General features: G+C 43.1%; 1 protein-coding gene across 1 annotated transcript in view; it reads right to left on the bottom strand.

The window, feature by feature from the left end:
* Window positions 1–27,226, bottom strand: part of tex264a (testis expressed 264, ER-phagy receptor a) — a 143,331-nt gene that overhangs the window by 97,600 nt on the left and 18,505 nt on the right. Inside the window, exon 2 of the mRNA XM_024377424.2 lies at window positions 16,441–16,662. Within this exon, the coding sequence (XP_024233192.1) occupies window positions 16,441–16,662 (222 nt within the window). The remainder of the gene's footprint in view (window positions 1–16,440; window positions 16,663–27,226) is intronic.

Genomic DNA, 27,226 nt, shown 5'->3' with positions numbered 1-27,226 from the left:
AGTGAGCAATAAAACTGGCATTTTGTGGCTGTGTTGTACTTCTCCTTCAAGGCACTGTTACACTGGATGTCTATGAGCTCCAGTTGTGTGTCTGGTGGTGCTTTCTCGCTGTCGAAAGACAGGGGGCATGATACAACCTCCAGCTCATTCTCAATCTTGCCAAAGTATGCGAAGCGGTGGGAGAACTCACCATGCAAGTCACTCAATGTGCTACTGTAAGTCACAGTGCGGCGCAGCTGTGTGGGCACGTTTAGTGCTGCCAGTGTCTGGAAATGAGCGAGAGACCTGTTGCGTCTTTTGTCTGGAGAACAACATAAGTTTGGCCTTGAACCCTTGCACATTGGAATAGAGTTCATGCACAAAAACACCCTTTCCCCGGAGCTTCACGTTTAGATCGTTCAGATGTCCCTGTATGTCCACACCAAAAGCAAAGTCGGCCAGCCAGTCTGTGTTTTGTAACTCAGGGAAGTCATCAGTTTTACCAACCGTATCCAGGAACGCAACAATCTCCGCTCTCAGCTCCAACACACAGCGCAAGACTTTCCCCAGGCTTTACACAGGGCTTCCTGATGAATGATACAGTGGAGAAATATATATTACTCAGAGTTTGGACTTTCTTCTTTTACTTTGTCTTGTAATATATTTAGTAGCCCAATGTTCTTACCGGTTAGATTTGGTGATCATTTTGTTGCGACCTTAGTAAGTTACTCCACGGAAAATATAAATTTTTTCCAAGCAAGCAGACATACTGTCGTATACATCCCTGGTTGTCCAATCATCAATTCCATTGCAAGAATTGCCTCTGTTATTTCAAAGTTATCATTAATTCTTCTGAAAAAATGTGTAAAAGTTAAGCAATGTCTTTGATGTCAGTACTCTCATGCAGTGCGATAGAAAAGTCCTTTGTTTTCTTTTCAGCTTGGAGGTTAACTGCTCGCCTATCACGTCCACACACCTGGTGATGGTTCTGAGTGATAAGCACATTTTCAATAATTGGCTTTTACTGACTGTACAAAGTATGCTAGCAGTCTCCACTTTACAGTCTTTCACAAATACCCCTTCGGCAAAAGGTTGCTATGCTTTGCAATTTTATGTGCCACTATGTAACTTGACTTAGTTACTGATTCTTGAGTAGAGGACTGTTTGGTAAACAGTAGTTTTTTTTACATTTAACCTTTATTTAACTAGGCAAGTCAGTGAAGAACAAATTCTTATTTTTATTTTACAATGACGGACTACCGGGGAACAGTGAACTGCCTTGTTCAGGAGCAGAACAACAGATTTTTACCTTGTCAGCTCTGGGATTTGACCTAGCAACCTTTTGTTACTGGCCCAATGCTCTAACCACACTAATCTACCTGTTTCCCCAAAAGGAAATGATAGTTATGATAGTTAGCATGCTTGCTTAAAAAATAACGACTGAGGTTGTATTCCTTCAAAACTGCTAGATTTTTTTTTTTAAACGCAAAAATGGCTAGCGGCCGGATTGAAGTGCCCCAACGGGCCGAACTCGGCCCATGGACCATACTTTTCCCCCCTCTGGTGTAGGGCCTACATGTCTATCAATATGTAGCCGTCCAATGTCCATTTGTTCATAAAAATTCCATCACAAGTGTACTAAATAACTGCTAGCCAAAAATAACTCTGGCTGGTGTGCACCTGAATTAAATGGTAATTACACAAAAACCTCAATATTTTCCCCCTAAAGGAACATTTGCTATCTAACTGGGAGTCTCCTGAGTGAAAGCATTGAAGTTCTTCAAAGGTAAATGATTTAATTTGGTTCTTATTTTGGTGAAAATGTTGCCTGCTGCCAGCAGAGCCTAGCATAGCATTATGCCATGATAAACTTACACAAATGCTTGTCTAGCATGGCTGTAACGCATATTTTGAAAATCTGAGATGACAGTGTTGTTAACTTCTTCGATATAGGGGGCGCTCTTTTAATTTTTGGATAAAAACGTTCCCGTTTTAAACAAGATATTTTGTCACAAAAAGATGCTCGACTATGCATATAATTGACAGCTTTGGAAAGAAAACACTCTGACGTTTCCAAAACTGCAAAGATATTATCTGTGAGTGCCACAGAACTGATGCTACAGGCGAAACCAAGATGAAATTCCAAACAGGAAATGTCCCAGATTTTGAAGGCGCTGTGTTCCAATGTCTCCTTATATGGCTGTGAATGCGCCAGGAATGAGCCTACACTTTCTGTCGTTTCCCCAAGGTGTCTGCAGCATTGTGACGTATTTGTAGGCATATCATTGGAAGATTGACCATAAGAGACTACATTTACCAGGTGCCCGCTTGGTGTCCTCCGTCGAAATTATTGCGTAATCTCCAGCTGCGTGCATTTTTCCATTTGGTTCAGAGGAGAAACCAAACTGCCACGAATGATTTATCATCGAATAGATATGTGAAAAACACCTTGAGGATTGATTCTAAACAACGTTTGCCATGTTTCTGTCGATATTATGGAGTTAATTTGGAAAAAAGTTTGGCGTTGTAATGACTGAATTTTCTGTTTTTTTCTTAGCCAAACGTGATGAACAAAACAGAGCGATTTCTCCTACACAAATAATATTTTTGGAAAAACTGAACATTTGCTATCTAACTGAGAGTCTCCTCATTGAATACATCCGAAGTTCTTCAAAGGTAAATGATTTTATTTGAATGCTTTTCTTGTTTTTGTGAAAATGTTGCCTGCTGAATGCTAGGCTTAATGCTATGCTAGCTATCAATATTCTTACACAAATGCTTGTGTAGCTATGGTTGAAAAGCATATTTTGAAAATCTGAGATGACAGTGTCTCTTAAGCCTACCCCCTACTTTTTCGAACATTCTGTTAAAAATCGCGCAACATTTTGGCGTCCTGCTACTCATGCCAGGAATATAGTATATGCATATGATTAGTATGTGTGGATAGAAAACACTCTCACGTTTCTAAAACTGGTTAAATCACGGCTGTGACTATAACAGAACGTCTGTTTCATCGAAAAGCGCAGGAAAATCTGATCACTGAAAGTGGGAAAAAAATATCCATGCGCCACTTCAACCCATTGTTAAAGGTGAACCGTATTAAATGAGGCCGAGGTTGCAGTACCTACAGCTTCCACAGGATGTCTAGAGTCTTCTCATTTGCTTCGGATTTGATTCTTGGTAGAACCGACCCAAGGGAACCGATTCCCTCCGACCTCCAACTTGATGTATTGGTTGAGTTTTTTCCGGACATTTTTTCCAGACGACCACCTATCGAATTTACATCGCCTCCTGATGATTTTTATCGCTTATTAACGTGTACTAATACCTAAAGTTGCATTAGAAAAGTATTTCGAAGTGTTTTGTGAAAGTTTATCGTCGACTTTTTAACTTTTAAAAAATGACGTTACGTTATGAAACGCAATTTTTTTCCGTTTATCACACAGTCTTCATAGATCGATATCTAGGCTATATATGGACCGATTTAATCGAAAAAAAGACCCAGTATTGATTATGGGACATCAAGGAGTGCCAACAAAGAAGATGGTCAAAGGTAATGAATGTTTTATATTTTATTGTGCGGTTTGTGTAGCGCCGACTATGCTAATTATTTTGTTTACATCCCCTACGGGTCTTTTGGGGTGTTACATGCTATCAGATAATAGCTTCTCATGCTTTCGCCGAAAAGCATTTTAAAAATCTGACTTGGTGCCTGGATTCACAACGAGTGTAGCTTTAATTCAATACCAAGCATGTGTATTTTAATGAACGTTTGCGTTTTAACTAATACTATTAGCGTTTAGCGTAGCGCATTTGCATTTCCAGAGCTCTAGTTGGGACATCTGCGTCTCAAGTAGGAGCAAGAGGTTATTAACAAAAGGCTAAGCTTGTGAGCCAATATATTTATTTCATTTCATTTGCGATTTTCATGAATAGTTAACGTTGCGTTATGGTAATGAGCTTGAGGCTATGATTACGCTCCCGGATACGGGATTGCTCGACGCAAGAAGTTAAAAGGCTAAGCTTGTGTTTGAATATATTTCATTCATTTCATTTGCGATTTTCATGAATAGGAAAGGTTTCTAGGGGTATTTATGTCCGCTGCGTTATGCTAATTCGTTTGAGGCTATGATTACGATCCCGGATCGCTAGTTTCAAGATTAAGCCATTTTTTTGTTTTTCAATTAAAAAAGGTGAGTCCTTCTCCCACTTTCTTTTTTTGTTTGTTGCTGTGGTATCATTTTGGTATTAAGTATCGATTTTTCTAATTCTTCCCTCTAGAGCAAGTATTCCCAAACTGGGGTACGCGTACCCCCAGGGGGTTCCATTTGGGTGAGGTTTTTTTCTCACTTGAGTAGCCTCATTACACTGCCAAAAATAAAATTAAACCATCTAGTTCAGCGAAATAACAACACAATGTCAAATACAGGAAGCCTAGTCAAATAATTAACATCCAATCACATTAACCGTTACTCTCACGGGAATTCCACTAACGGTCCGTATGTAACCAAACGTAGCTGCTGCTCATTCTGTTTGCTCGAAAATTGATAAATGGTCCGCGTCCTATACTATTGTGAAAGACTCTTCCTGCTGCCGCGGATATGGCTGGGACAATGCTGGGGGAAAAGGCCAAAAAAACTATACAAACAATGGTTTCAACAAACAACACTGTTTCACAACGCATCAGTGACATGGCAGGAGACGCTTTGAAACAATTACTGCTTTGCATACAAGCCAGTGAATTATATGCCTTACAGCTGGATGAGTCAACAGATGTGGCGGGCCTGGCACAGCTCCTGGTATATGTCCGTTACGTTTATGGGGGGTCAATTAAGGAAGACATCCTTATCTGCAAACCACTGGAAACCAGGACAACAGGAGAAGATATTTTTAATGTAATGTATTTTTAATGACATCAAATGGACTTTGGTGGTCAAGATCTGTTGGCATCTGTACTGATGGTGCAAAAGCCACGACAGGGACACATAGTGGAGTGTTAACATGCGTGCAAGCAGTTGTTGCCGACGCCACTTGGGCACACTGCAGCATCCGCTGAGAGGCTCTTGCTGCCAAAGAAATGCCTGACAGCTTGAAAGATGTTTTAGACACTACAGTGAAAATGCTTAACTTTGTTAAAGCAAGGCCCCTGAACTTTCGTGTATTTTCTGGACTATGTAATGATATGGGCTGCGACCATGTAACACTTTTACAACATACAGAAGAGCGCTGGTTATCAAGGGGCAAAGTATTGACGCGTTTTTTAAAATTGAGAGACGAGCTTAAAGTTTTCTTTACTGACCATAATTGTCACTTGTCTGACCGCTTGCATGATGACGAGTTTCTCACAATACTGGCCTATCCGGGTGATGTTATTTCTCGCCTGAATGATCTGAATCTAGGATTACAGGGACTCTCCACAACTATATTCTATGGGCGGGACAAAATTGAGGCTATGATTAAGAAGTTCTCGGTCTGCATTAACAAGGACAACACAGGTCTTTCCTTCATTGCATGATTTTTTTGTGTGCAAATTAACTCAAGCTTACGGACAATGTCAAAAGTTTCAGAGTGGGTGGCAAGGAATGTTAGCTCTAAATATTTCTAAAACTAAAAGCATTTTATTTTGAACAAAACTCACTAAACCCTAAACCGCAACTAAATGTTGAAAGAAATGACGTGGAAATTGAGCAAGTTGAGATGACCAAACTGCTTGGAGTAACACTAGTGTAAACTGTCATGGTCAAAACATATTGATGCAGTACTACCTAAGATGGGGAGAAGTCTGTCTATAATAAACTATCAACAAGGTTTGCTGCACCTTGACTACTGTTCAGTCGTGTGGTCGGGTGCCACAAAAAAATACTTTGCAATTGGCTCAGAATAGGGCAGCACGGCTGGACCTTGGATGTACACAGAGAGCTAACATTAATAATATGCATGTCAATGGCTATTGGCTGAAAGTGGAGGATAGATTGACTTCATCACTACTTTTATTTATGAGAGGTATTGACATGTTGAATGCACCGAGATGTCTGTCTAAACTTCTCCCGTGCATAACCCACAAGAAATGCCACAAGAGGTCTCTTCACAGTCCCCAAGTCCAGAACAGATGAGGCACACAGTACTACACAGAGCCATGACTACATGGAGCTCTATTCCACCTAAAGTATCTGATGCAAGCAGTAAAATTAGATTTAAAAAACAGATTTAAAAAACACCTTATGGAACAGCGGGGCCTGTGAAGCAACACAAACATTGGCACAGACACATGCATACACACACACACACACACACACACACACACACACACACACATACACACATACACGATAACATACGCACTATACAGTCGTGGCCAAAAGTTTTGAGAATGACTGAGTGCTTCACAGGCAAGGATATTGCTGCCAGTAAGATTGCACCTAAATCATTAACCTGTGGTGAGAAAAAAATTATTGATTATGATTATATTATTGTTTGTGCCCTGGTCCTATAAGAGCTCTTTGGCACTTCCCACGAGCCGGGTTGTGACAAAAACTCACACACATTCTTATGTTTGATAAATGTATCATATAGTGTGTGTGTGGCAGGCTTACAATGATGGGAGTGTGCAGACCCTGGTGCTAGAGGGGGTATGCAGCTGGAGGTTGAATGTTTGAATGGGTACGGGACTATAAAATGTTTGGGAACCACTGCTCTAGAGGATTTAGCAGAAAATAGCACGTCACTCCTTTCTTTGCTGTTACAGTCAATCTATCCAAATCAATGTAAAACACAGGAAATGCTCATTTAAAAGATGGCTAGTCCTTATTAGCCTGGTTCTGCATGGAATGCAGGCACATTATGAGACACAGGCCAGGTCAATTATCCAGTTGAAGTCAGAAGTTTACATACACTTAGGTTGGAGTCAATAAAACTAGTTTTTCAACCACTCCACACATTTCTTGTTAACAAACTATAGTTTTGGCAAGTCGGTTTGGAAATCTACTTTGTGCCTGACACAAGTAATTTTTCCAACAATTGTTTACAGACAGATTATTTCACTTAGAATTCACTGTATCACAATTCCAGTGGGTCAGAAGATTACATACACTAAGTTGACTGTGCCTTGGACGATTCCAGGAAATTATGTCATGGCTTTAAAGCTTCTGAAAGGCTAATTGACATAATTGGAGTCAATTGGAGATGTACCTGTGGATGTATTTCAAGGCTTACCTTCAAACTCGGTGCCTCTTTGCTTGACATCATGGGAAAATCAAAAGAAATCAGACAAGACCTCAGAAAAAAATGGTAGACCTCCACAAGTCTGGTTCATCCTTGGGAGCAATTTCCAAACACCTGAAGGTACCACGTTCATCTGTACAAACAATAGTACGCAAGTATAAACACCATGGGACCACGCAGCCGTCATACCACTCAGGAAGGAGATGCGCTCGGTCTCCTAGAGATCAACGTACTTTGGTGCGAAAAGTGCAAATCAATCCCAGAACAACAGCGAAGGACCTTGTGAAGATGCTGGAGGAAACAGGTACAAAAGTATCTATATCCACAGTAAAACGAGTCCTATATCGACATAACCTGACAGACCGCTCAGCAAGGAAGAAGCCACTGCTCCAAAACCGCCATAAAAAAGCCAGACTACGGTTTGCAACTGCATATGGGGACAAAGATCGTACTTTTTGGAGAAATGTCCTCTGGTCTCATGAAACAAAAATAGAACTGTTTGGCCATAATGACCATTGTTATGTTTGGAGGAAAAAGGGGGAGGCTTGCAAGCCGAAGAACACCATTCCAAAGGTGAAGAATGGGGGTGGCAGCATCATGTTGTGGGGGTGATTTGCTGCAGGAGGGACTGGTGCACTTCACAAAATAGATGGCATCATGAGGCAAGAAAATGATGTGGATATATTGAAGCAACATCTAAAAGACATCAGTCAGGAAGTTAAAGCTTGGTCCCAAATGGGTCTTCCAAATGGACAATGACCCCAAGCATACTTCCAAAGTTGTGGCAAAATGGCTTAAGGACAACAAAGTCAAGGTATTGGAGTGGCCCATCACAAAGCCCTGACCTCAATCCTATAGAAAATTTGTGGGCAGAACTGAAAAAGCGTGTGACCCAAGTTAAACAATTTAAAGGCAATGCTACCAAACACTCATTTAGTATATGTAACTTCTGACCCACTGGAAATGTGATGAAAGAAATAAAAGCTGAAATAAATCATTCTCTCTACTATTATTCTGACATTTCACATTCTTAAAATAAAGTGGTGATCCTAACTGACCTAAGACATGGACTTTTTACTAGGTTTAAATGTCAGGAATTGTGAAAAACTGAATTTAAATGTATTTGCCTAAACAAAAATAGTGCGACCAAATCATGAGCTGGTGCCACCAACTGAAAAAGTTTTTGAAAAAGTTTGTGTAGAAACCTGAAGAGATCTGGGTTGTTTAAGTCCTGGCTCAGCTAAGTGTATTACTAAATGGACTGGAGCTGTACGTTTCCCCTCCTGTTTTGGCTCGGAGGGACAATTGAGAGAGAATTTTGTATGAGTCAGCCCTGGAAATAACATCCTGATGATTGTGACCTGCAGAAAAGGTGCATTAACAAAGATCAGGCAGCCCGCTGCAATCCCGTTAATAAAATGTGCCCGTTTCTCCTTTATGTCCTAATTTCTCTCCTTTCACTATCAAGCCTTTGATTCTGGGAGCTCTGCCTACACAGTCCTTGCAGTCCTTATACTGTAGATACACACACCCACATATGTACGCTGCAGCTGTTTTTACTGCTGCAAAGGCACAGACACACACAGCGAAACAGTCACAAACAGAAACAGTGATAAACACCAACACATAACCGACAGTAAATAATCCATCTGTCTTTGTAAAATCACTGAATAATAACAAATCTGAAATATACTCAAATGTAAGGAGTTTGACTGTGTTGTCTGACATGTTGTTTTATGTGAGTGTGTCTGTGAGACAGCTTTCTTCCTGCCAGAGATGACTATGATGGCGCCGACAGAGATGTCGCCTCGCTTCGCGTTCTTAGGTGCATCAAAGCTGGGACTGAGAGATTGAAAAACAAGCTTCTATCTCAAGGCCATCAGACTGTTAAATAGCCACCACTAACTCAGAGAGGCTGCTGCCTACACTGGAAACTTTAATAAATGGATCCCTAGTCACTTTAAACAATAACACTTTAAATAATGGCACTTTAATAATGTTTACATATCTTACTTTACCCATATCACATGTAAATACTGTATTTTATATAATCTACTGCACCTTGCCTATGCCGCTCGGCCATCCATATATTTATATGTACATATTTTCATTCACCCCTTTAGATGTGTGTGTATTAGGTAGTTGGTGGGGAATTGTTAGATTACTTGTTAGATTTGTGTTAAGTAGGTAGTTGTTGGGAGTTATTAGATATTACTGCACTGCTGGAACGAGAAGCACAAGCATTTTGCTACACTCGCATTAACATCTGCTAACCAAAATGTAATTTTGATTCATTATTTTTTATTTTTTTTAGTTAGTGGTTGAGAGATTAGGAGAGCTAAGCTGGAGAGGAGTTGGGCTGTTGGACCATGGCGTGGGAGAGCTCCAGGGAGCAATGGGAGCAGCTCTGCACTTAACCTGTTTTCCTGACAGCCAACATGTAGCCTGGTCTCTAGGAGACGATAGAGCCTACAGTCTAGAGTGAGGCAAGGGCCCTGGGAGACAGACAGGCAGGCGGGCTGGGCATATGGCCAGTGGGAGAAAACACATGTACTGAAGTATGGCAGAATGCATGAAATCCACTGTGCCAGCTCACCCACTTAACCCTTCTGTTGCATTGTCAGTCTTTCTAATGCCAGGAAGCCTCTCACTGGCTCTTGTGATAAAACTCTAAATGGATTTTACTTGCCTTTTAGAGATATGACGAGGCCCTCTCGTCTCCTCCCCACCCTGCTCAATTAATCATACCCAGGCACTACTCTTGTCCCACACTCCAGCTTCACACCAGCCCTCTAATTTTCCCTCCATGATTCACTAACCTAGCCATGGCCCCTATGCATAAGCTACTGACAGCGCTAACCCCGCTAACACACAGCCCAGTGCATCACTCACACATTGACTCCTCAGCTAAAGGATGTTAAATGGTAGCGAGTCCATGGACAGAGACTGGGGCAGAGGGTTTACTGACCTGGCACAGTGCCCAGGTCAACTGCTCAGTAGCTGATGGACTCTGACGAGCAGCGTTATGGGCCTCACGCAGGCGAAGGAGAGCGGAGCATGGCACTTCCACCGTCCTGAGTAGGAGAGGATGCTGCTTCCACCGCCCTGACATCAGCTATAGACAGGCTGGTGGACACATACACTGCCAATGGTTATGTAACAGATGCAAAATGTGGTGTGAGATTATCACTTGGTTTGATGGCTACACCCTTTTTGCTGATCTGCTTCCACTTGGTGTAGTAGCTCCCTTAGTCATGGAACACCAAGGTGAAAGGCTACCATTAGCCTTCAACAGACCTCATAATGTAGTTCTGAGTTCAGGTTTTATCGTGGTCTAGCATGGTGCTGAAAGTAATGCATAATGTCATGTCAACAGCCAAACCCACTCAAGCTTTTCAATAATTATCTACACGTGACAAGTGTGTATATGTGGCTATTTTGGGACTATCTGATGTGCTGACAGGGCTGTATCAGTGCAGTGGGCAGAGACTAAGTTGCGTGTTGCTCTCTTGCCTTCCTCCTTTTTGCCCAGCAATGCACCTCTACAACAGATGGAGGGCTCAACACATCAAAGAGTCACTACCATGCCATACTGGCACTGTTGGCATCACCCTAGCAACTGTCAGCACAAACATGGTCAGTGTGCCCAGTGGAAAGAAATCCTTGTCAACTACCTATAATCATCATCTCCAGCACCAAACCAGTGTCTACATATTTCTCTGTGACATCACATGGTAGGATTGAAAGTAAGTTATTTTAAAAGGAACGTAGGTATTTTTATTTTGTATATGGTAAAGCCTGAACAGCAGGCTTTATCAACACATCCCCTCGCTCCCCAGCTAGATCCATAACACACACACACACACCCTCCAATCATATCACATCCAGGGCATTGCGCATGCAGAGGGATGCCTCTGAATGAATCCATGTGTGTAAATGTCATCAGTAAATGTCAATAGCTTTTCTGGGGCCAGGCCTGAGGACATGGAGGCTCAGTATATGACCCACACCTACCTTCATTTCCTGCCCCTTCATCCATTCTTCATCTGCTCAAAAGAAATCCTCTGCTTAGCGTGATGAATTAATCAACATATTCAGCAGAGAGATGGAGGATTTTAGACAAAGAGAGTAGAAAAGAGGACGTTTTGTGAGCATAGGACTGCAGTTATCTACAAAGGGACATAAGGGAAACTGCTGTGGGCAGGTATCATGAAAATTAATTTTCATGTATGAGGTACGCATACATCCTAATTGGCGAGGTGCAGGCTGAGGAAATGTACATTTTCAAGAAATAATTTGTTTCAGAGCAAGAGTGTGTCACTACATCCTATGTCTCATGAAAAGAAAAACAGTGGAAGATTGGTGCCAAAGGAGATGACTGCAATTTTACGATCCCGTAACCAATTGTGCTATTGTGTATGTTTTTTCAAGTTATTTGTAACTTATTTGTAACTTATTTGGTACATAATTTTTCTGCCACTGTGTCTTATGACGAAAAGAGCTTCTAGATATCAGGACAGCAATTACTCACCCCATACTGGAGGAAAACTTTTTTTTCTTCAACGAGTCAGACGGGAAGGATTTACTTCAGACGCCCGACAAGGCCCTCATCACCATCATTCACAGGAGAAGGAGATATCGGGGACAAAGGTCCGAGTGCCTTGTAAGGATACGACGCCGAGAGGGTAATCTACCTTTACCATAGGTCCTGTTAGCCAACTTACAATCAATCAATAATAAAATAGATGGAACTACGATCATGTATATCCTGCCAACGGAACATTAAAAACTGTAACATCTTATGTTTCACCGAGTCGTGGCTGAACGACGACATGAATACAGCTGGTGGGTTTTAAGGTTTTTCGGCAGGATAGAACAGCGTCCTCTGGTAAGACAAGGGTGACGGTCTATGTATATTTGTAAACAACAGCTGGTGCATGAAATCTAAGGAAGTCTCTAGGTTTTGTTCGCCTGAGGTAGAGTATCTCATGACAAGCTGTAGAACACACTATTTACCAAGAGAGTTTTCATCTGTACTTTTCGTAGCTGTCTATATACCACCACAAACCGACACTGGCACTAAGACCGCACTCAATGAGCTGTATACGGCCATAAACAAACAGGAAAACACTCATCCAGAGACGTAGCTCCTAGTGAATGGGGACTTTAATACAGGGAAACTTAAATCCGTTTTACCTCATTTCTACCAGCATGTTAAATTTGCAACCAGAGGGAAAATAACTCTAGACCACCTTTGCTCCAAACATAGAGATGCGTACAAAGCTCTCCCTCGCCCTCCACTTGGCATATCTGACCATAATTCTATCCTCCTGATTCCTGCTTACAAGCAAAAACTAAAGCAGGAAGCACCAGTGACATGGTCAATAAGAAAGTGGTCAGATGAAGCAGATGCTAAGCTACAGGACAGTTTTGCTAGCACAGACTCGAATATGTTCCTGGATTCTTCTGATGGCATTGAGGAGTACACCACAACAGTCACTGGCTTCATCAATAAGTGCATCGATGACGTCATCCCCACAGTGACCGTACGCACATACCCCAGCCATGGACTACAGGCAACATCCACACTGAGCTAAAGGGTAGAGCTGCCACTTTCAAGGAGTGGCACTCTAACCCGGAAGCTTACAAGAAATCCCGCTATGCCCTCCGACGAACCCTCAGACAGGCAAAGCGTCAATACAGCACTAAACTTGAATCGTACTACACCGGCTCCGACGCTCGTCGGATGTGTCAGGGCTTGCAAACTATTACAGACTACAAAGGGAAGCACAGCCGTGAGGTGCCAAGTGACACGAGTCTACCAGATGAGCTAAATTACTTCTATGCTCGCTTCGAGGCAAGTAACACTGAACCATGCATGAGAGCATCAACTGTTAAGGATGACTGTGTGATCACGCTCTCCGTAGACGATGTGAATAAGACCTTTAAACGGGTCATCATTCACAAGGCCGCAGGGCCAGACCGATTACCAGGACGTGTACTCCGAGCATGTGCTGACCAACTGGCAATTGTCTTCACTGCCATTGTCAACCTGTCCCTGACTGAGTATGTAATACATACATTTTTCCAGGAGACCACCATAGTCCCTGTGGCCAAGAACACTAAGGTAACCTGCCTACATCTGTAGCCATGAAGTGCTTCGATAGGCTGGTCATGGCTCACAACAACACCATTATCCCAGAAACCTTAGACTCACTCCAATTTGCATACTGCCCCAAAAGATCCACAGATGATGCAATCTCTATTGCACTCAACACTGCCTGTTCCCACCTGGACAAAAGGAACACCTATGTGAGAACGCTATTCATTGACTACAGCTAAGCATTCAACACCATAATGCCCTCAAAGCTCATCACTAAGCTAATGACCCTGGGACTAAACATCTCCCTCTGCGACTGTATTCTGGACTTCCCGACGGGCCACCCCCAGGTGGTAAGGGTAGGTAACAGCACATCCTCCATGCTGATCCTCAACACGGGGGCCCCTCAGGGGTGTGTGCTCAGTCCCCTCCTGTACTCCCTGTTCACTCATGACTGCATGACCAGGCATGACTCCAACACCATCATCAAGTTTACCAATGACACAACAGTGATAAGTCTGATCACCAACAACGATGAGACAGCCTAGAGGGAGGAGGTCAGAGACCTGGCCGTGTGGTGCCAGGACAACAACCTCTCCCTCAATGTGATCAAGACAAAGGAGATGATTGTGGACTAAAGGAAAAGGAGGACCGAGCACACTCCCATTCTCATCGACGGGGCTGTAGTGGAGCAGGTTAAGAGCTTCAAGTTCCTTGGTGTCCACATCACCATCAAACTATCATGGTCCAAACACACTAAGACAGTCGTGAAGAGGGCACAACAAAGCATATTCCCCCTCAGGAGACTGAAAAGATTTGGCATGGGTCCTCAGATCCTCAAAATATTCTACAGCTGCACCATCAAGAGTATCCTGACTGGTTGCATCACTGCCTGGTATGGCATCTTCTCTGCCTCTGACGGCCCGGTACATCACTGGGGCCAAGCTTCCTGCCTTCCAGGACCTCTATACCAGGCGGAGTCAGAGGAAGGCACTAAATATTGTCAGAGACTCCAGCCACCCTAGTCATAGACTGTTCTCTCTGCTACTGCATGGCAAGTGGTACCGGAGGCCAAGTCTAGGTCCAAAAGGCTTCTTAATAGCTTCTACACCCAAGCAAAAAGTTTCTTGAACAGCTAATCAAAGGAATACCCTGAACCCTCTTTTATGCAGCTGCTACTCTCTGTTTATTATCTATGCATAGTCACTTTAACTCTACCTATATGTACATATTACCTCAATTACCTTGACTAACTGGTGCCACCTCACATTGACTTTGTGCCAGTACCCCCTGTATATAGCCTCACTATTGTTATTTTGCTGCTGCTGTTTAACTATTACTTTTATTTTCAATTTTTTCCAGAACACTTTTTTCTTCCTAAAACTTTTTAAAGCATTGTTGGTTAAGGGCTTGTAAGTAAGATCCCAGAGAAGGACAAGCAAAGGCTCAATGTGGTGGCTTAATTGTATGGAAGCCATACAGTGGGGCAAAAAAGTATTTAGTCAGCCACCAATTGTGCAAGTTCTCCCACTTAAAACGATGAGAGAGGCCTGTAATTTTCATCATAGGTACACTTCAACTATGACAGACAAAATGAGAATTTTCTTTCCAGAAAATCACATTGTAGGATTTTTAATGAATTTATTTGCAAATTATGGTGGAAAATAAGTATTTGTAAATAACAAAAGTTTCTCAATACTTTGTTATATACCCTTTGTTGGCAATGACAGAGGTCAAACGTTTTCTGTAAGTCTTCACAAGGTTTTCACACACTGTTGCTGGTATTTTGGCCCATTCCTCCATGCAGATCTCCTCTAGAGCAGTGATGTTTTGGGGCTGTTGCTGGGCAACACGGACTTTCAACTCCCTCCAAAGATTTTCTATGGGGTTGAGATCTGGAGACTGGCTAGGCCACTCCAGGACCTTGAAATGCTTCTTACGAAGCCAGTCCTTTGTTTCCTCAGCCGGTGTGTTTGGGATCATTGTCATGCTGAAAGACCCAGCCACGTTTCATCTTCAATGCCCTTGCTGATGGAAGGAGGTTTTCACTCAAAATCTCAAGATACATGGCCCCATTCATTCTTTCCTTTACACGCATCAGTCATCCTGGTCCCTTTGCAGAAAAACAGCCCCAAAGCATGATGTTTCCAACCCCATGCTTCACAGTAGGTATGGTGTTCTTTGGATGCAACTCAGCATTCTTTGTCATCCAAACACGACGAGTTGAGTTTTTACCAAAAAGTTATATTTTGGTTTCATCTGACCATATGACATTCTCCCAATCTTCTTCTGGATCATACAAATGCTCTCTAGCAAACTTCAGACGGGCCTGGACATGTACTGGCTTAAGCAGGGGGACACGTCTGGCACTGCAGGATTTGAGTCCCTGGCGGCGTAGTGTGTTACTGATGGTAGGCTTTGTTACTTTGGTCCCAGCTCTCTGCAGGTCATTCACTAGGTCCCCCCGTGTGGTTCTGGGATTTTTGCTCACCGTTCTTGTGATCATTTTGACCCCACGGGGTGAGATCTTGCGTGGAGCCCCAGATCGAGGGAGATTATCAGTGGTCTTGTGTATCTTCCATTTCCTAATAATTGCTCCCACAGTTGATTTCTTCAAACCAAGCTGCTTACCTATTGCAGATTCAGTCTTCCCAGCCTGGTGCAGGTCTACAATTTTGTTTCTGGTGTCCTTTGACAGCTTTTTGGTCTTGGCCATAGTGGAGTTTGGAGTGTGACTGTTTGAGGTTGTGGACAGGTGTCTTTTATACTGATAACAAGTTCAAACAGGTGCCATTAATACAGGTAACGAGTGGAGGACAAAGGAGCCTCTTAAAGAAGAAGTTACAGGTCTGTGAGAGCCAGAAATCTTGCATGTTTGTTATATTGACCAAATACTTATTTTCCACCATAATTTGCAAATAAATTCATTAAAAATCCTACAATGTGATTTTCTGGATTTTTTTCCCTCATTTTGTCTGTCATAGTTGGAGTCTACCTGTGATGAAAATTACAGGCCTTTCTCATCATCTTTTTTAAGTGGGAGAACTTGCACAATTGGTGGCTGACTAAATAATTTTTTGCCCCACTGTATGTACCACATAGGAATGAAGAGGACTCCAATGATAGTGTATGGTACATACCATGATGTAGTTGTGGAGCTCGGGGTAGACTTTGTAGGACGCCAGCCAGTGGGACAGGGGGGTGGTGGAGGGGAAGGTGGTGGTCACAGCCAGGGACACCTCAGGAAGGGACAGCACCTTGAAGCCAAACTTTTCATACAGCTTCTGGAGCTCCTCGTCAGGCTGCTCCTCTCCCTCGTTCAGGATACTGCCCACGATGTATCGACACTGGTCATCAGGCACCTGAGAGAGAGAGAGAGACGAGAGACGAGAGAGGGGGGGATACAAGATGAGACCAGAAAGTGATTTCAATATTCTGCTCAGTACATATAAATCCCCATCCATCCTCCCAGTCAGACCAGCTCGTACAAGAAAACAACAGAAGGCAGAAGGAATGGGAGAATCTTTAAACAGCAGTGTGTGCGTGTACATCAGACAGTAAGCTGTCAATCACACTGGGCTCCAGCCTGGCTGCAGGCTTTCTGGTAGATGGTGAGACAGTGATATAAGAGTGACATGAGGCCAGATTTCAGAGACATGGCTGGTTGGCTGGGCGCTGCTGCTGTAGGCCTGTGAAGGTCCTCCTCTATGTGACTGGTGCCGTCTGTGGAGGCTGGCATGGCACAGGGTCACAGATTGCATCCAGCGCTACTCATCAACATCGCTGACAGCCCCATACACACATCTTATAATTACACCATTCACAATTCATGCCCCTTTTCTTCTTTCTCTCCCCCTAGCCACACTTATTCAATACAAGTTTTCACACCATAAAGAAACCAGGCTAGGACCTGGTACAGGGGAATACAAGGTCAAGCGATGGTGAAAAAAAGTCACAATTCTCCAGGTATGAGCTATACCCCTCAACCAACAAACATCCCTTTAATATCCTTACACCTCTTCCCCACCAGTGGCTGGGCCATGCAAGTAATATAATGAGTGACGGTGTCTGTATTCTACGGTCTGTATTATGTGAGCGGTCTGTATTATGTAAGCGGGCTGTCCGTCGGATCTGCTGCTGTCTTCTTCACATGCAACATCAGATGACAGGGAATTATTCTGTCAAGACCGTACTAGTTATATTTGATCTACTGCTCCGCTTTAAGCCAGTGCCAACAAAGCCATTCACAAAGGCTGTGTTCCCAGCAGCTTAGTACACAATCAACACCAAACGGTCCATATGGACACTGCTTTGGTCCAGGATGTGCACTAAGTTATGTTGACCTTCCTACATGATAAAAGGTGTTGTCAACAGGGCTTGTGTATAATGACTGTCCCCTGTCAACACTGCCAGGCTATAATAAGACACTGCTACATCCATTTAAATAAAAGGAGAGAGAAATGACCACTGCCCTCCCATGGCCTATCTAACCATCTCTCTCTCCCTCCCTCATTCCCTCGCTCTCTAGACTCATAAACGGGCCGGCTTGTTGCCCAAACGTAGCCCTCGCTTGCTAATGATGTCATTCAGAGCTCCTATCACTCACAGCCCACACACACATACATACGCACACACATACGCGCGCACACACACACACACACACACACACACACTCGCCCCCCCCATCCTCAAACAGTCACAGACACAAACAGCAACACTGCTTCTCATCTCTCCTCCAGTCCAGATAACACACCCCAGAGACTAAAGGAAATAGGAGAGAAGAGCAACACTCCATGAAGCTATTGGAGTATCCTTTTCTCTCTCTCTCCCTCTTCTCTTGTATCTCTGTATATATTTGTTAGGTTTATGTCTTTAAAAAATCTAAACGCACAGGGAGAATTCTGCCAGTCAATCTGTCCGAGGCAGACAGCTGTGTCCTCAAAGCCAACCACGGCTCCATAAACAGTTGTTCTGAAAAACAATGCTGGCTTCACTGGGCTCTGCGTCTGTCCACAGACGAGGCTGAGGAGAGTTGCCAGTGCCCTTTGATTGGCCAAGGCGAACAACTGGCGTGTTAGCGAACTGGAAGACAGTTGAGTTCACCGCACCGTAATTGGATGGCATAGTTGTCGAGTCGCCTTGCCAAGCCTCAGAAAACCAATTCAGCACATTTTTTTATTTTATTTTATTTCAACAGGTAGGCCAGTTGAGAACAAGTTCTCATTTACAACTGCGACCTGGCCAAGATAAAGCAGTGCGACAAAAACAACAACACAGAGTTAACATATGGGATAAACAAACGTACAATCAATAACACAATAGAAAAGTCTGTATACAATGTGAGCAAATTAAGTAAGGAGGTAAGGCAATAAATAGGCCAATAGTGGCGAAGTAATTACAATTTAGCAATTTACACTGGAGTGATATGTGCAAGTAGAGATACTGGTGTGCAAAAGAGCAGAAAAACAAAAACAAATATGTGGATGAGGTAGGTAGTTGGTTGGATGGGCTATTTACAGATGGACTGTATACAGCTGCAGCAATTGGTAAGCTGCTCTGACAGCTGACGCTTAAAGTTAGTGAGGGAGATATAAGTGTCCAGCTTCAGTGATTTTTGAAATTCGTTCCAGTCATTGGCAGCAGTGAACTGGAAGAAAAGGCAGCCAAAGGAAGTGTTGGCTTTGGGGATGACCAGTGAAATATACCTGCTGGAGTGCGTGCTACGGGTGGGTGTTGCTATGGTGACCAGTGAGCTGAGATAAGGCGGAGCTTTACCTAGCAAAGACTTATAGATGACCTGGAGCCAATGGGTTTGGAGGCTATTTTGTAAATGACATCGCCGAAGTCAATGATCGGTAGGATAGTTTTACGAGGGTATGTTTGGGAGCATGAGTGAAGGAGGCTTTGTTGTGAAATAGGAAGCCGATTCTAGATATACAGTGGGGCAAAAAAGTATTTAGTCAGCCACCAATTGTGCAAGTTCTCCCACTTAAAAAGATGAGAGACCTCAAGAGGCTGAAGAAATTTGGCTTGTCACCAAAAACACTCAAACCTTTACAGATGCACAATCCAGAGCATCCTGTTTGGCTGTATCAAGTGTCAAAGGCACTCAAGTCTGGGGTGAACCAAGGGCTATATCTGTTCTTAGTTCTATATTTTTTTGAAAGGGGCATTTTTATTTAAGACACTTTTAACGACCAACCAGGCATCCTCTGCTGATGGGATGAGGTCAATATCCTTCCCGGATACCCGGGCCAGGTTGATTAGAAAGGCCTGCTGGCAGAAATGTTTTAGGGAGCGTTTGACAGTGATGAGAGTTGGTCATTTGACCGCCGACCCATAACAGATGCAGGCAATGAGGCAGTGATCGCTGAGATCCTGCTTGAAAACGGCAGAGGTGTATTTAGAGGGCAAGTTGGTCAGGATGATATCTATGAGGGTGCCCATGTTTACGGATTTGGGGTTGTAGGGTAGGTTCCTTGATAATTTGTGTGAGATTGGGGGCATCTAGCTTAGATTGTAGGATGGCCGGGGTATTAAGCATATGCAAATTTAGGTCACCTAGCAGTATGAACTGTGACGATAGATGAGGGACAATCAATTCACATATGGTGTCCAGGGCACAGCTGGGAGCTGAAGGGGGTCTATAACAAGAGCCAACAGTGAGGGACTTATTTCTGGAGAGATGGATCTTCAAAAGTAGAAGCTCGAACTGTTTGGGCATAGACCTGGATAGTATGACAGAACTCTGCAGGCTCTCTCTACAGTAGATTGCAATTCCAACCCCTTTAGCAGTTCTGTCTTGACGGAAAAAGTTGTAATTGGGGATGGAAATGTAAGAATTTTTGGTGGTCTTCCTAAGCCAGGATTCAGACACATCTGGGTTAGCAGAGCGTGCTAAAGCAGTGAATAAAGCAAACTTAGGGATGAGGCGTCTGATGTTAACATGCATGAACCCAAGGCTTTTACGGTTGCAGAAGTCAACGAATGAGAGCGCCTGGAGACACACAGGGCCTGGGTTAACCTCTAAATCATCAGAGGAACAGAGGGGGAGTAGGATGAGGGTATGATGAGAAGCTCATCGACACAGATTAATCACACGGTGTAAACTCAACCACATCTCCACCACCAAGAACATCAGCCAGAATTTACACAAACTGCCAGAACCTGAAGCTGTGATTCTTATGTGCAACTTTGCAACAGTCATTGTTTATTCTTCCCCCATGCTTTAAAATGCTTATTGTTTCCTAATGCAGACTCATCGGGCTGACTTTAGTGCCCATGGGACTCCAAGATAGCTTTGTTTCAGAAATGGTGCCCTTCTCCTTCTCTCTGCCCCGGTTCCTCTCTAAGCCAGGTCTCCTGAGACCTGTTGAGAAGAAAAGTAATTTTGAAATAAATTCTTTGCTTGGAGGTGATAGAGAGCCCCCATCCGTCAGAAAAGGCCCTAACAATAGAAAGGTAGGGCTGGCCGTTGTAGTTCTTCATTAGCAGACACGTAATGAGGATTTACTCTCCTCATATTCCCCGCTCCTGGGCCCTCTGTGCTCTTCCCTCCCCTCTCCCACTTCTGGGAATTAATTCTTCTCAATAATCGGCCCGCTTTCAAATCGCTCATCGCTAAAGCGTTAGCGCTTTTGGGAGGACTGGGTGGGGGCATACACACATACTTGTTTTTCAGCTAGGAGGAGAGAGGCCCAACCTCTGTATTACAATCCCAGAAGAGAAGAGAGGTACATTATGATGGAGCTCCATGCACTCTGCCTAGCCAATAATCACACCCATGAAAATGTAACAGCCAGATAGGCCAACAATCAACAATATATTAGGCTGGATTGGCAACGTGGGATCATCCCTGATAAATCCTGGAGAAAGGTTAACATGCTGGATCAGGACTGGATCATCAGCTCACTGTCTGTGTGTGGCCTACATGATGTCCACTCAACACCACTCATTAGACCCATTTTCCAGATACAGATTAATACTAGTCCTGGAATAAAGATGACAATGGAGATTCCTCATTGAGAGACATTTAATCTTAATCTGGGTATGGGAAATCAGCGCCTTTTGTTGACAGATGCCGGAGTAGCACACAGGGTTTCTCTAAGCGTAACACACAGTAAGGTGGGGTTCTTTCCTCTCTGGGCTCTGGTGGCAGAGTTCACCAATCACCCCTCCAGTCACAGCAGGGGGGAAACCGTTAGTGTCCTCATTGTAGTTGATTTAGCACTGTGGTTTTAAACTACAGCAATGCCCTCTATCACTTTTCTAGGGATGCACAACATGTCGGTGAGCATATCGGAATCGGCCATTATTAGCTAGAAATGCGTCGGCAACACCAATGTGCACAACCGATATCAAAGCTGACGTGCAGACCTATAACGTAAATAGCCTATTTAATGACGCCACAAAAAAATACAGCGCTACACAGAACAAAAGCAGGAAAAAGTGAATAAGTGCACACTTCCAACAACTAAACAAGTTCAAGTCGAGCAGTCATTTGAAAGAGTAAGAACATTTCAGCGAGACAACTCAAAGGCGAAATCCATTAATGAAAATATCGGATATCGTTATCGGCATCCGATATCCGTGCATCCTTAAATATTATCTGTCTTGGTTAGCTTGTGTAGTCCAAAATAAGTATCACGTTCTGACCTTAGTTCCTTTATTATGTCTTTGTGTTAGTTTGGTCAAGGCGTGAGTTGGGGTGGGTAGTCTATGTTCTTTTTTCTATGTAATATTTATGTGTTTGGCCTGGTATGGTTCTCAATCAGAGGCAGGTGTCATTCGTTGTCTCTGATTGAGAATCATACTTAGGTAGCCTGTTTTCCCCATTTTAGTTGTGGGTGATTGTTTCTGTCTCTGTGTCTTTACCAGACAGAACTGTTTCGTTTGTTCTCCTTGTTATTTTTTTGGGGGGTTCAATGTTAATAAATTATCAACATGAACATGTACCACGCTGCACATTGGCCCGATCCTTCATACTCATCGTCAGAGGAAGAGGAATATCGTTACAATAAGTAGAAAGTGCCCCAGAAACAGGATAACGTGGTACACGTGTTGACTGACTGTTGTGATGGGATGGATGGAGCTGAGAGTCTGTGTGATTGTGAACCAACACTTTACTACAGTCAATAGATATGTTAATTTTGAGCCTCTTGACCTCAGCATCCTCCTTAACATCAATGTCTTCAGTAAAATATGAGAAAATGATGGACGATGGATGCAGCATTCAGTCCAACAACAACAGTCTGTGAAGTGGAGCGCAGTAAACAAGCACAAAACTCACCCATATCTCTGGATGAACAGCAGAGTAGTTGACAAACAATTCACATCAATGCCTATTCTAGAAATGTGCTTTTCTGCATGGGAGTTTACAATTATGGCGTGTAGTATAGCCTATTTGTGAAGTCCGACTATATTGGGGGTAGTACTTTATTTTAAGGGTCTGTAATACATCATTTATAAAGCATTTATAAAATGTGTGCTCACCATTTATTAATCATGAATAAGCCATTTACTGATCATTTGTAAAGTATTTTTGCAGTTCTTAATCTAAAGTGAGTGCAGTTTATACTTTAGAAATGTTGAGTGACCACCAGTGTAATTTCTCACAAAAAGATAGCATGCCATTGATAGACTTTTCTGCCGTATACACTCAGTGTGCAGTTCATCTAGTACTGCGTCGGACCCCCCTTTGCCTCCAGAACAGCTTTAATTCTTTGGGGCATGGAAACGTTGCTTAATTGGTATCAAGGGATCTAACGTGTGCCAGGAAAACATTTCCCACACGATAACACCACCAACCCGTACCATTTGGGGCCATGGACTGCTGCTTACGCCACATCCTGATTCTGCCTTCAGCATGACGCAACAGGAATCGGGATTTGTCAGACCAGGCAATGTTTTCCACTCCACAATTGTGCAGTGTTGGTGATCGCGTGCGTGCCCACTAGAGTCGCTTCTTCTTGTTTATAGCTGATAGGAGTGGAACCAGGTGTGGTCTGGTTGTCTGCTGCGATAGCCCATCGGTGACACGGACCAATGTGTTGTGCGTTCTGAGATGACGTTCTGCACAAAACTGTTTTACTGCGCCATTATTTGCCTGTTAGTGGCCCGCCTGTTAGCTTGCACAATTCTTGCTGTTCTCCTCCGACCTCTCAGCAACAAGCTGTTTTTTCCCCACAGGACAGCAGCTGACTGGGTGTTTTTTGTTTGTCGGTAAACGTTAAAAATGTTATGCATGAAAAGCCCAGGATGATGGCCGTTTCTGAGTTACTGGAATAAGCATGCCAGGCACCGACAATCATAACACGCTCAAAGGTCACTCGTTTAGCCCATTCAAAAGTTTGATCGAGCAGTAACTGAATGCCTCGATGGCTGTCTGCCTGCTTTATATAGCAAACCACAGCCACGTGACTCACTGTCTGTAGGAGGGAACCATTTAAGTGAACGGGGTGGTGTACCTAATAAACTGAGAATATATACACACACGTGTGAATAACTAGCTTAGTAACATTTACAAATGTGTGAGTAATGACTAATGCATGGTGAGCAAACTGTTTATGAATGTTCTAAAAATGTCTTATAAAAATGGTTTATTATGGACCTTTCAGATAAAGTGTTGGAGATTTGGGCTATGGAGTAGACGAGATATCGATCCACAGAGAACAGAGCAAAGTCAAAAATGACACAGAGTGAGGAGAGGAGTTTGAGAGAACAGGGGGACACATTCAAACAAAAAGAGCTCCAGTATTCAAGTGCTTCTCCCTGCCATTTTGTGTGAGATGAGAGACGGCCTGTCAGTTGCTGCTGTTGTTAAGGTGTCTGATTAGAAACCATTAGCCCCCCCATAGACCCACGACACAGACAATAGATTCCCAGGCTGACTGAAATTGAAACTAATGGGGTTTCACAGTGGAGAGACTGCATGTACGGTATCTTATGGCGTTGGTCTGTTTCAGGACAAGTTAATGTGGCAGCAAATAAAGTATGCATGAAAATAAAAGCAGTACGGAAAACATTGAGGCTGTGATGGTTAATTTATTGTGTATGTGGATGGAATCAGGATTCAAATCCAAAACAACTGGCAGTGTGCCTAGGCTATCTGTCAATCATCACTACTTTTGAAAGACAATAGTTTTTAACATAATTACAATATGGTAGCGATAATTAAAACCCACATGAGTATGGTTGTGCTTGATTTGAACTCCTGCTAGCATACCTGTAGAGATCTAGTCATCGTGTTAACGCTAGGCTAGTAAGCAATGGCTCATGAAACTCAAGTCCTTAACCTCGGTCCTGAAGGGTCAAGGGCCCCCAATGGCTCTCACAGAGAAACAGCTGTCCACACACTCTCCAAGGCTGCACTGAGACTTCCCTGCTTCCCTGAGTTGTCTGCTGGAGGCTGGATACATGCACACAAATTATTTACTACTGCATTGTACCACTGATGTGTGACTGGGTTTCGATTCCATTGCCAATTGGATAAACAGTCTTCAAATCACCAAATCAAATCAAATTTTATTGGTCACATACACATGGTTAGCAGATGTTAATGCGAGTGTTGCGAAATGCTTGTGCTTCTAGCTCCGACAGATTTTACTGCACTATCTAGTAATCTAACAAATTCACAACGACTACCTTATACACACAAATGTAAAAGGATAAATAAGAATATGTACATACAGTTGAAGTCGGAGTTTACGTACACCTTAGCCAAATACATTTAAACTCGGTTTTTCACAATTCCTGATATTTAATCCTAATAAAAATTCCCTGTTTTAGGTCAGTTAGGTCACCACTTTATTTTAAGAATGTGAAATGTCAGAATAATAGCACAGAGAATTATTTATTTCAGCTTAAATTTCTTTCATCACATTCCTATTCGGTTAGAAGGTTACATATAGTCAATTAGTATTTGGCAGCATTGCTTTTAAATTGTTTAACTTGGGTCAAATGTTTTGGGTAGCATTCCACAAGCTTCCCACAATAAGTTGAGTGAATTTTGGCCCATTCCTCCTGACAGGGCTGGTGTAACTGAGTCAGGTTTGTAGGCCTCCTTGCTCGCACATGCTTTTCCAGTTCTGCCCACAAATGTTCTATAGGATTGAGGTCAGGGCTTTGTGATGGCCACTCCAATACCTTGACTTTGTTTTCCTTAAGCCATTTGCCACAACTTTGGAAGTATGCTTGGGGTCATTGTCCATTTGGAAGACCCATTTGCGACCATGCTTTAACTTCCTGACTGATGTCTTGAGATGTTGCTTCAATATATTCACATCATTTTCCTACCTCGTGATGCCATCAATTTTGTGAAGTGCACCAGTCCCTCCTGCGGCAAAGCACCCCCACAACATGATGCTGCCACCCCCTTGCTTCACGTTTGGGATGGTGTAATTCGGCTTGCAAGCCTCACCCAATTTCCTCCAAACATAACCATGATCATTATGGCCAAACAGTTCTATTTTTGTTTCATCAGACCAGAGGACACTTCTCCAAAAAGTACGCTCTTTGTCTCCATGTGCAGTTGCAAAACCGTAGTCTGGCTTTTGTATGGCGGTTTTGGAGCAGTGGCTTCTTCCTTGCTGCACGGCCTTTCAGGTTATGTCGATATAGGACACATTTTACTATAGATTTAGATACTTTTGTACCCGTTTCCTCCAGCATCTTCACAAGGTCCTTGCTGCTGTTCTGGGATTGATTTGCACTTTTCGCACCAAAGTACATTCTGTTGTTACAGATGAACATGGTACCTTCAGGCATTTGGAAATTGCTCCAAAGGATGAACCAGACTTGTGGAGGTCTACCATTTGTTTTCTGAGGTCTTGGCTGATTTCTTTTGATTTTCCCATGATGTCAAGCAAAGAGGCACTGAGTTTGAAGGTAGGCCTTGAAATACATCCACATGTACACCTCCAATTGGCTCAAATGATGCCAATCAGAAGCTTCTCAAGCCATGCATTTTCTGGACTTTCCAAGCTGTTTAAAGGCACAGTCAACTCAGTGTATGTAAACTTCTGACCCACTGGAATTGTGATCCAGTGAATTTTAAGTGAAATAATCTGTCTGTAAACAATCGTTGGAAAATGTACTTGTGTAATTCACAAAGTAGATGTCCTAACCGACTTGCCAAAACAATAGTTTGTTAACAAGAAATGTGTGGAGTGGTTGAAAAACAAGTTTTTATGAATCCAACCTAAATGTATTTAAACCTCCGACTTCAACTGTATAAATATATGGATGAGCGATGTCCGTGCGGCATAGGCAAGATGCAGTAGATGGTAGAGTATACAGTATATACATATGAGATGAGTAATGTAGTGATACCATTACAAAATACATTTATTAAATGTATTAAAGTGGCAAGAGATTTGAGTCTGTATGTTGGCAGCAGCCACTCTGTTAGTGATGGCTGTTTAACAGTCTTATGGCCTTGAGATAGAAGCTGTTTTTCAGTCTCTCGGTCCCAGCTTTGATGCACCTGTACTGACCTTGCCTTCTGGATGATAGCGGGGTGAACAGGCAGTGGCTTGGGTGGTTGTTGTCCTTGATGATCTTTTTGGCTTTCCTGTGACATCGGGTGCTGTAGGTGTCCTGAAGGGCAGGTATTTTGCCCCGGTGATGCGTTGTGCAGACCGAACTACCCTCTGGAGAACCTTGCAGTTGTGGGCGGAGACGTTGCTGTACCAGGCTGTGATACAGCCCGACAGAATGCTCTCAATTGTACATCTGTAAAAGTTTGTGAGTGTTTTAGGTGACAAGACAAATGTATTCAGCCTCCTGAGGTTGAAGAGGCACTGTTGCACCTTCTTCACCACGTTGTCTGTGTGGGTGGACCATTTCAGTTTGTCCATGATGTGTACACCGAGGAACTTAAAACTATTCACCTTTTCCAATATTGTCCCATCAATGTGGATGGGTGGA

The sequence above is a fragment of the Oncorhynchus tshawytscha genome, linkage group LG02 (genome assembly GCF_018296145.1).
Source record: "Oncorhynchus tshawytscha isolate Ot180627B linkage group LG02, Otsh_v2.0, whole genome shotgun sequence".
Lineage (NCBI taxonomy): Eukaryota > Metazoa > Chordata > Actinopteri > Salmoniformes > Salmonidae > Oncorhynchus > Oncorhynchus tshawytscha.
The sequence above is the reverse complement of the archived record's forward strand: the minus strand, read 5'-3'. Positions and strand labels throughout refer to the sequence as shown.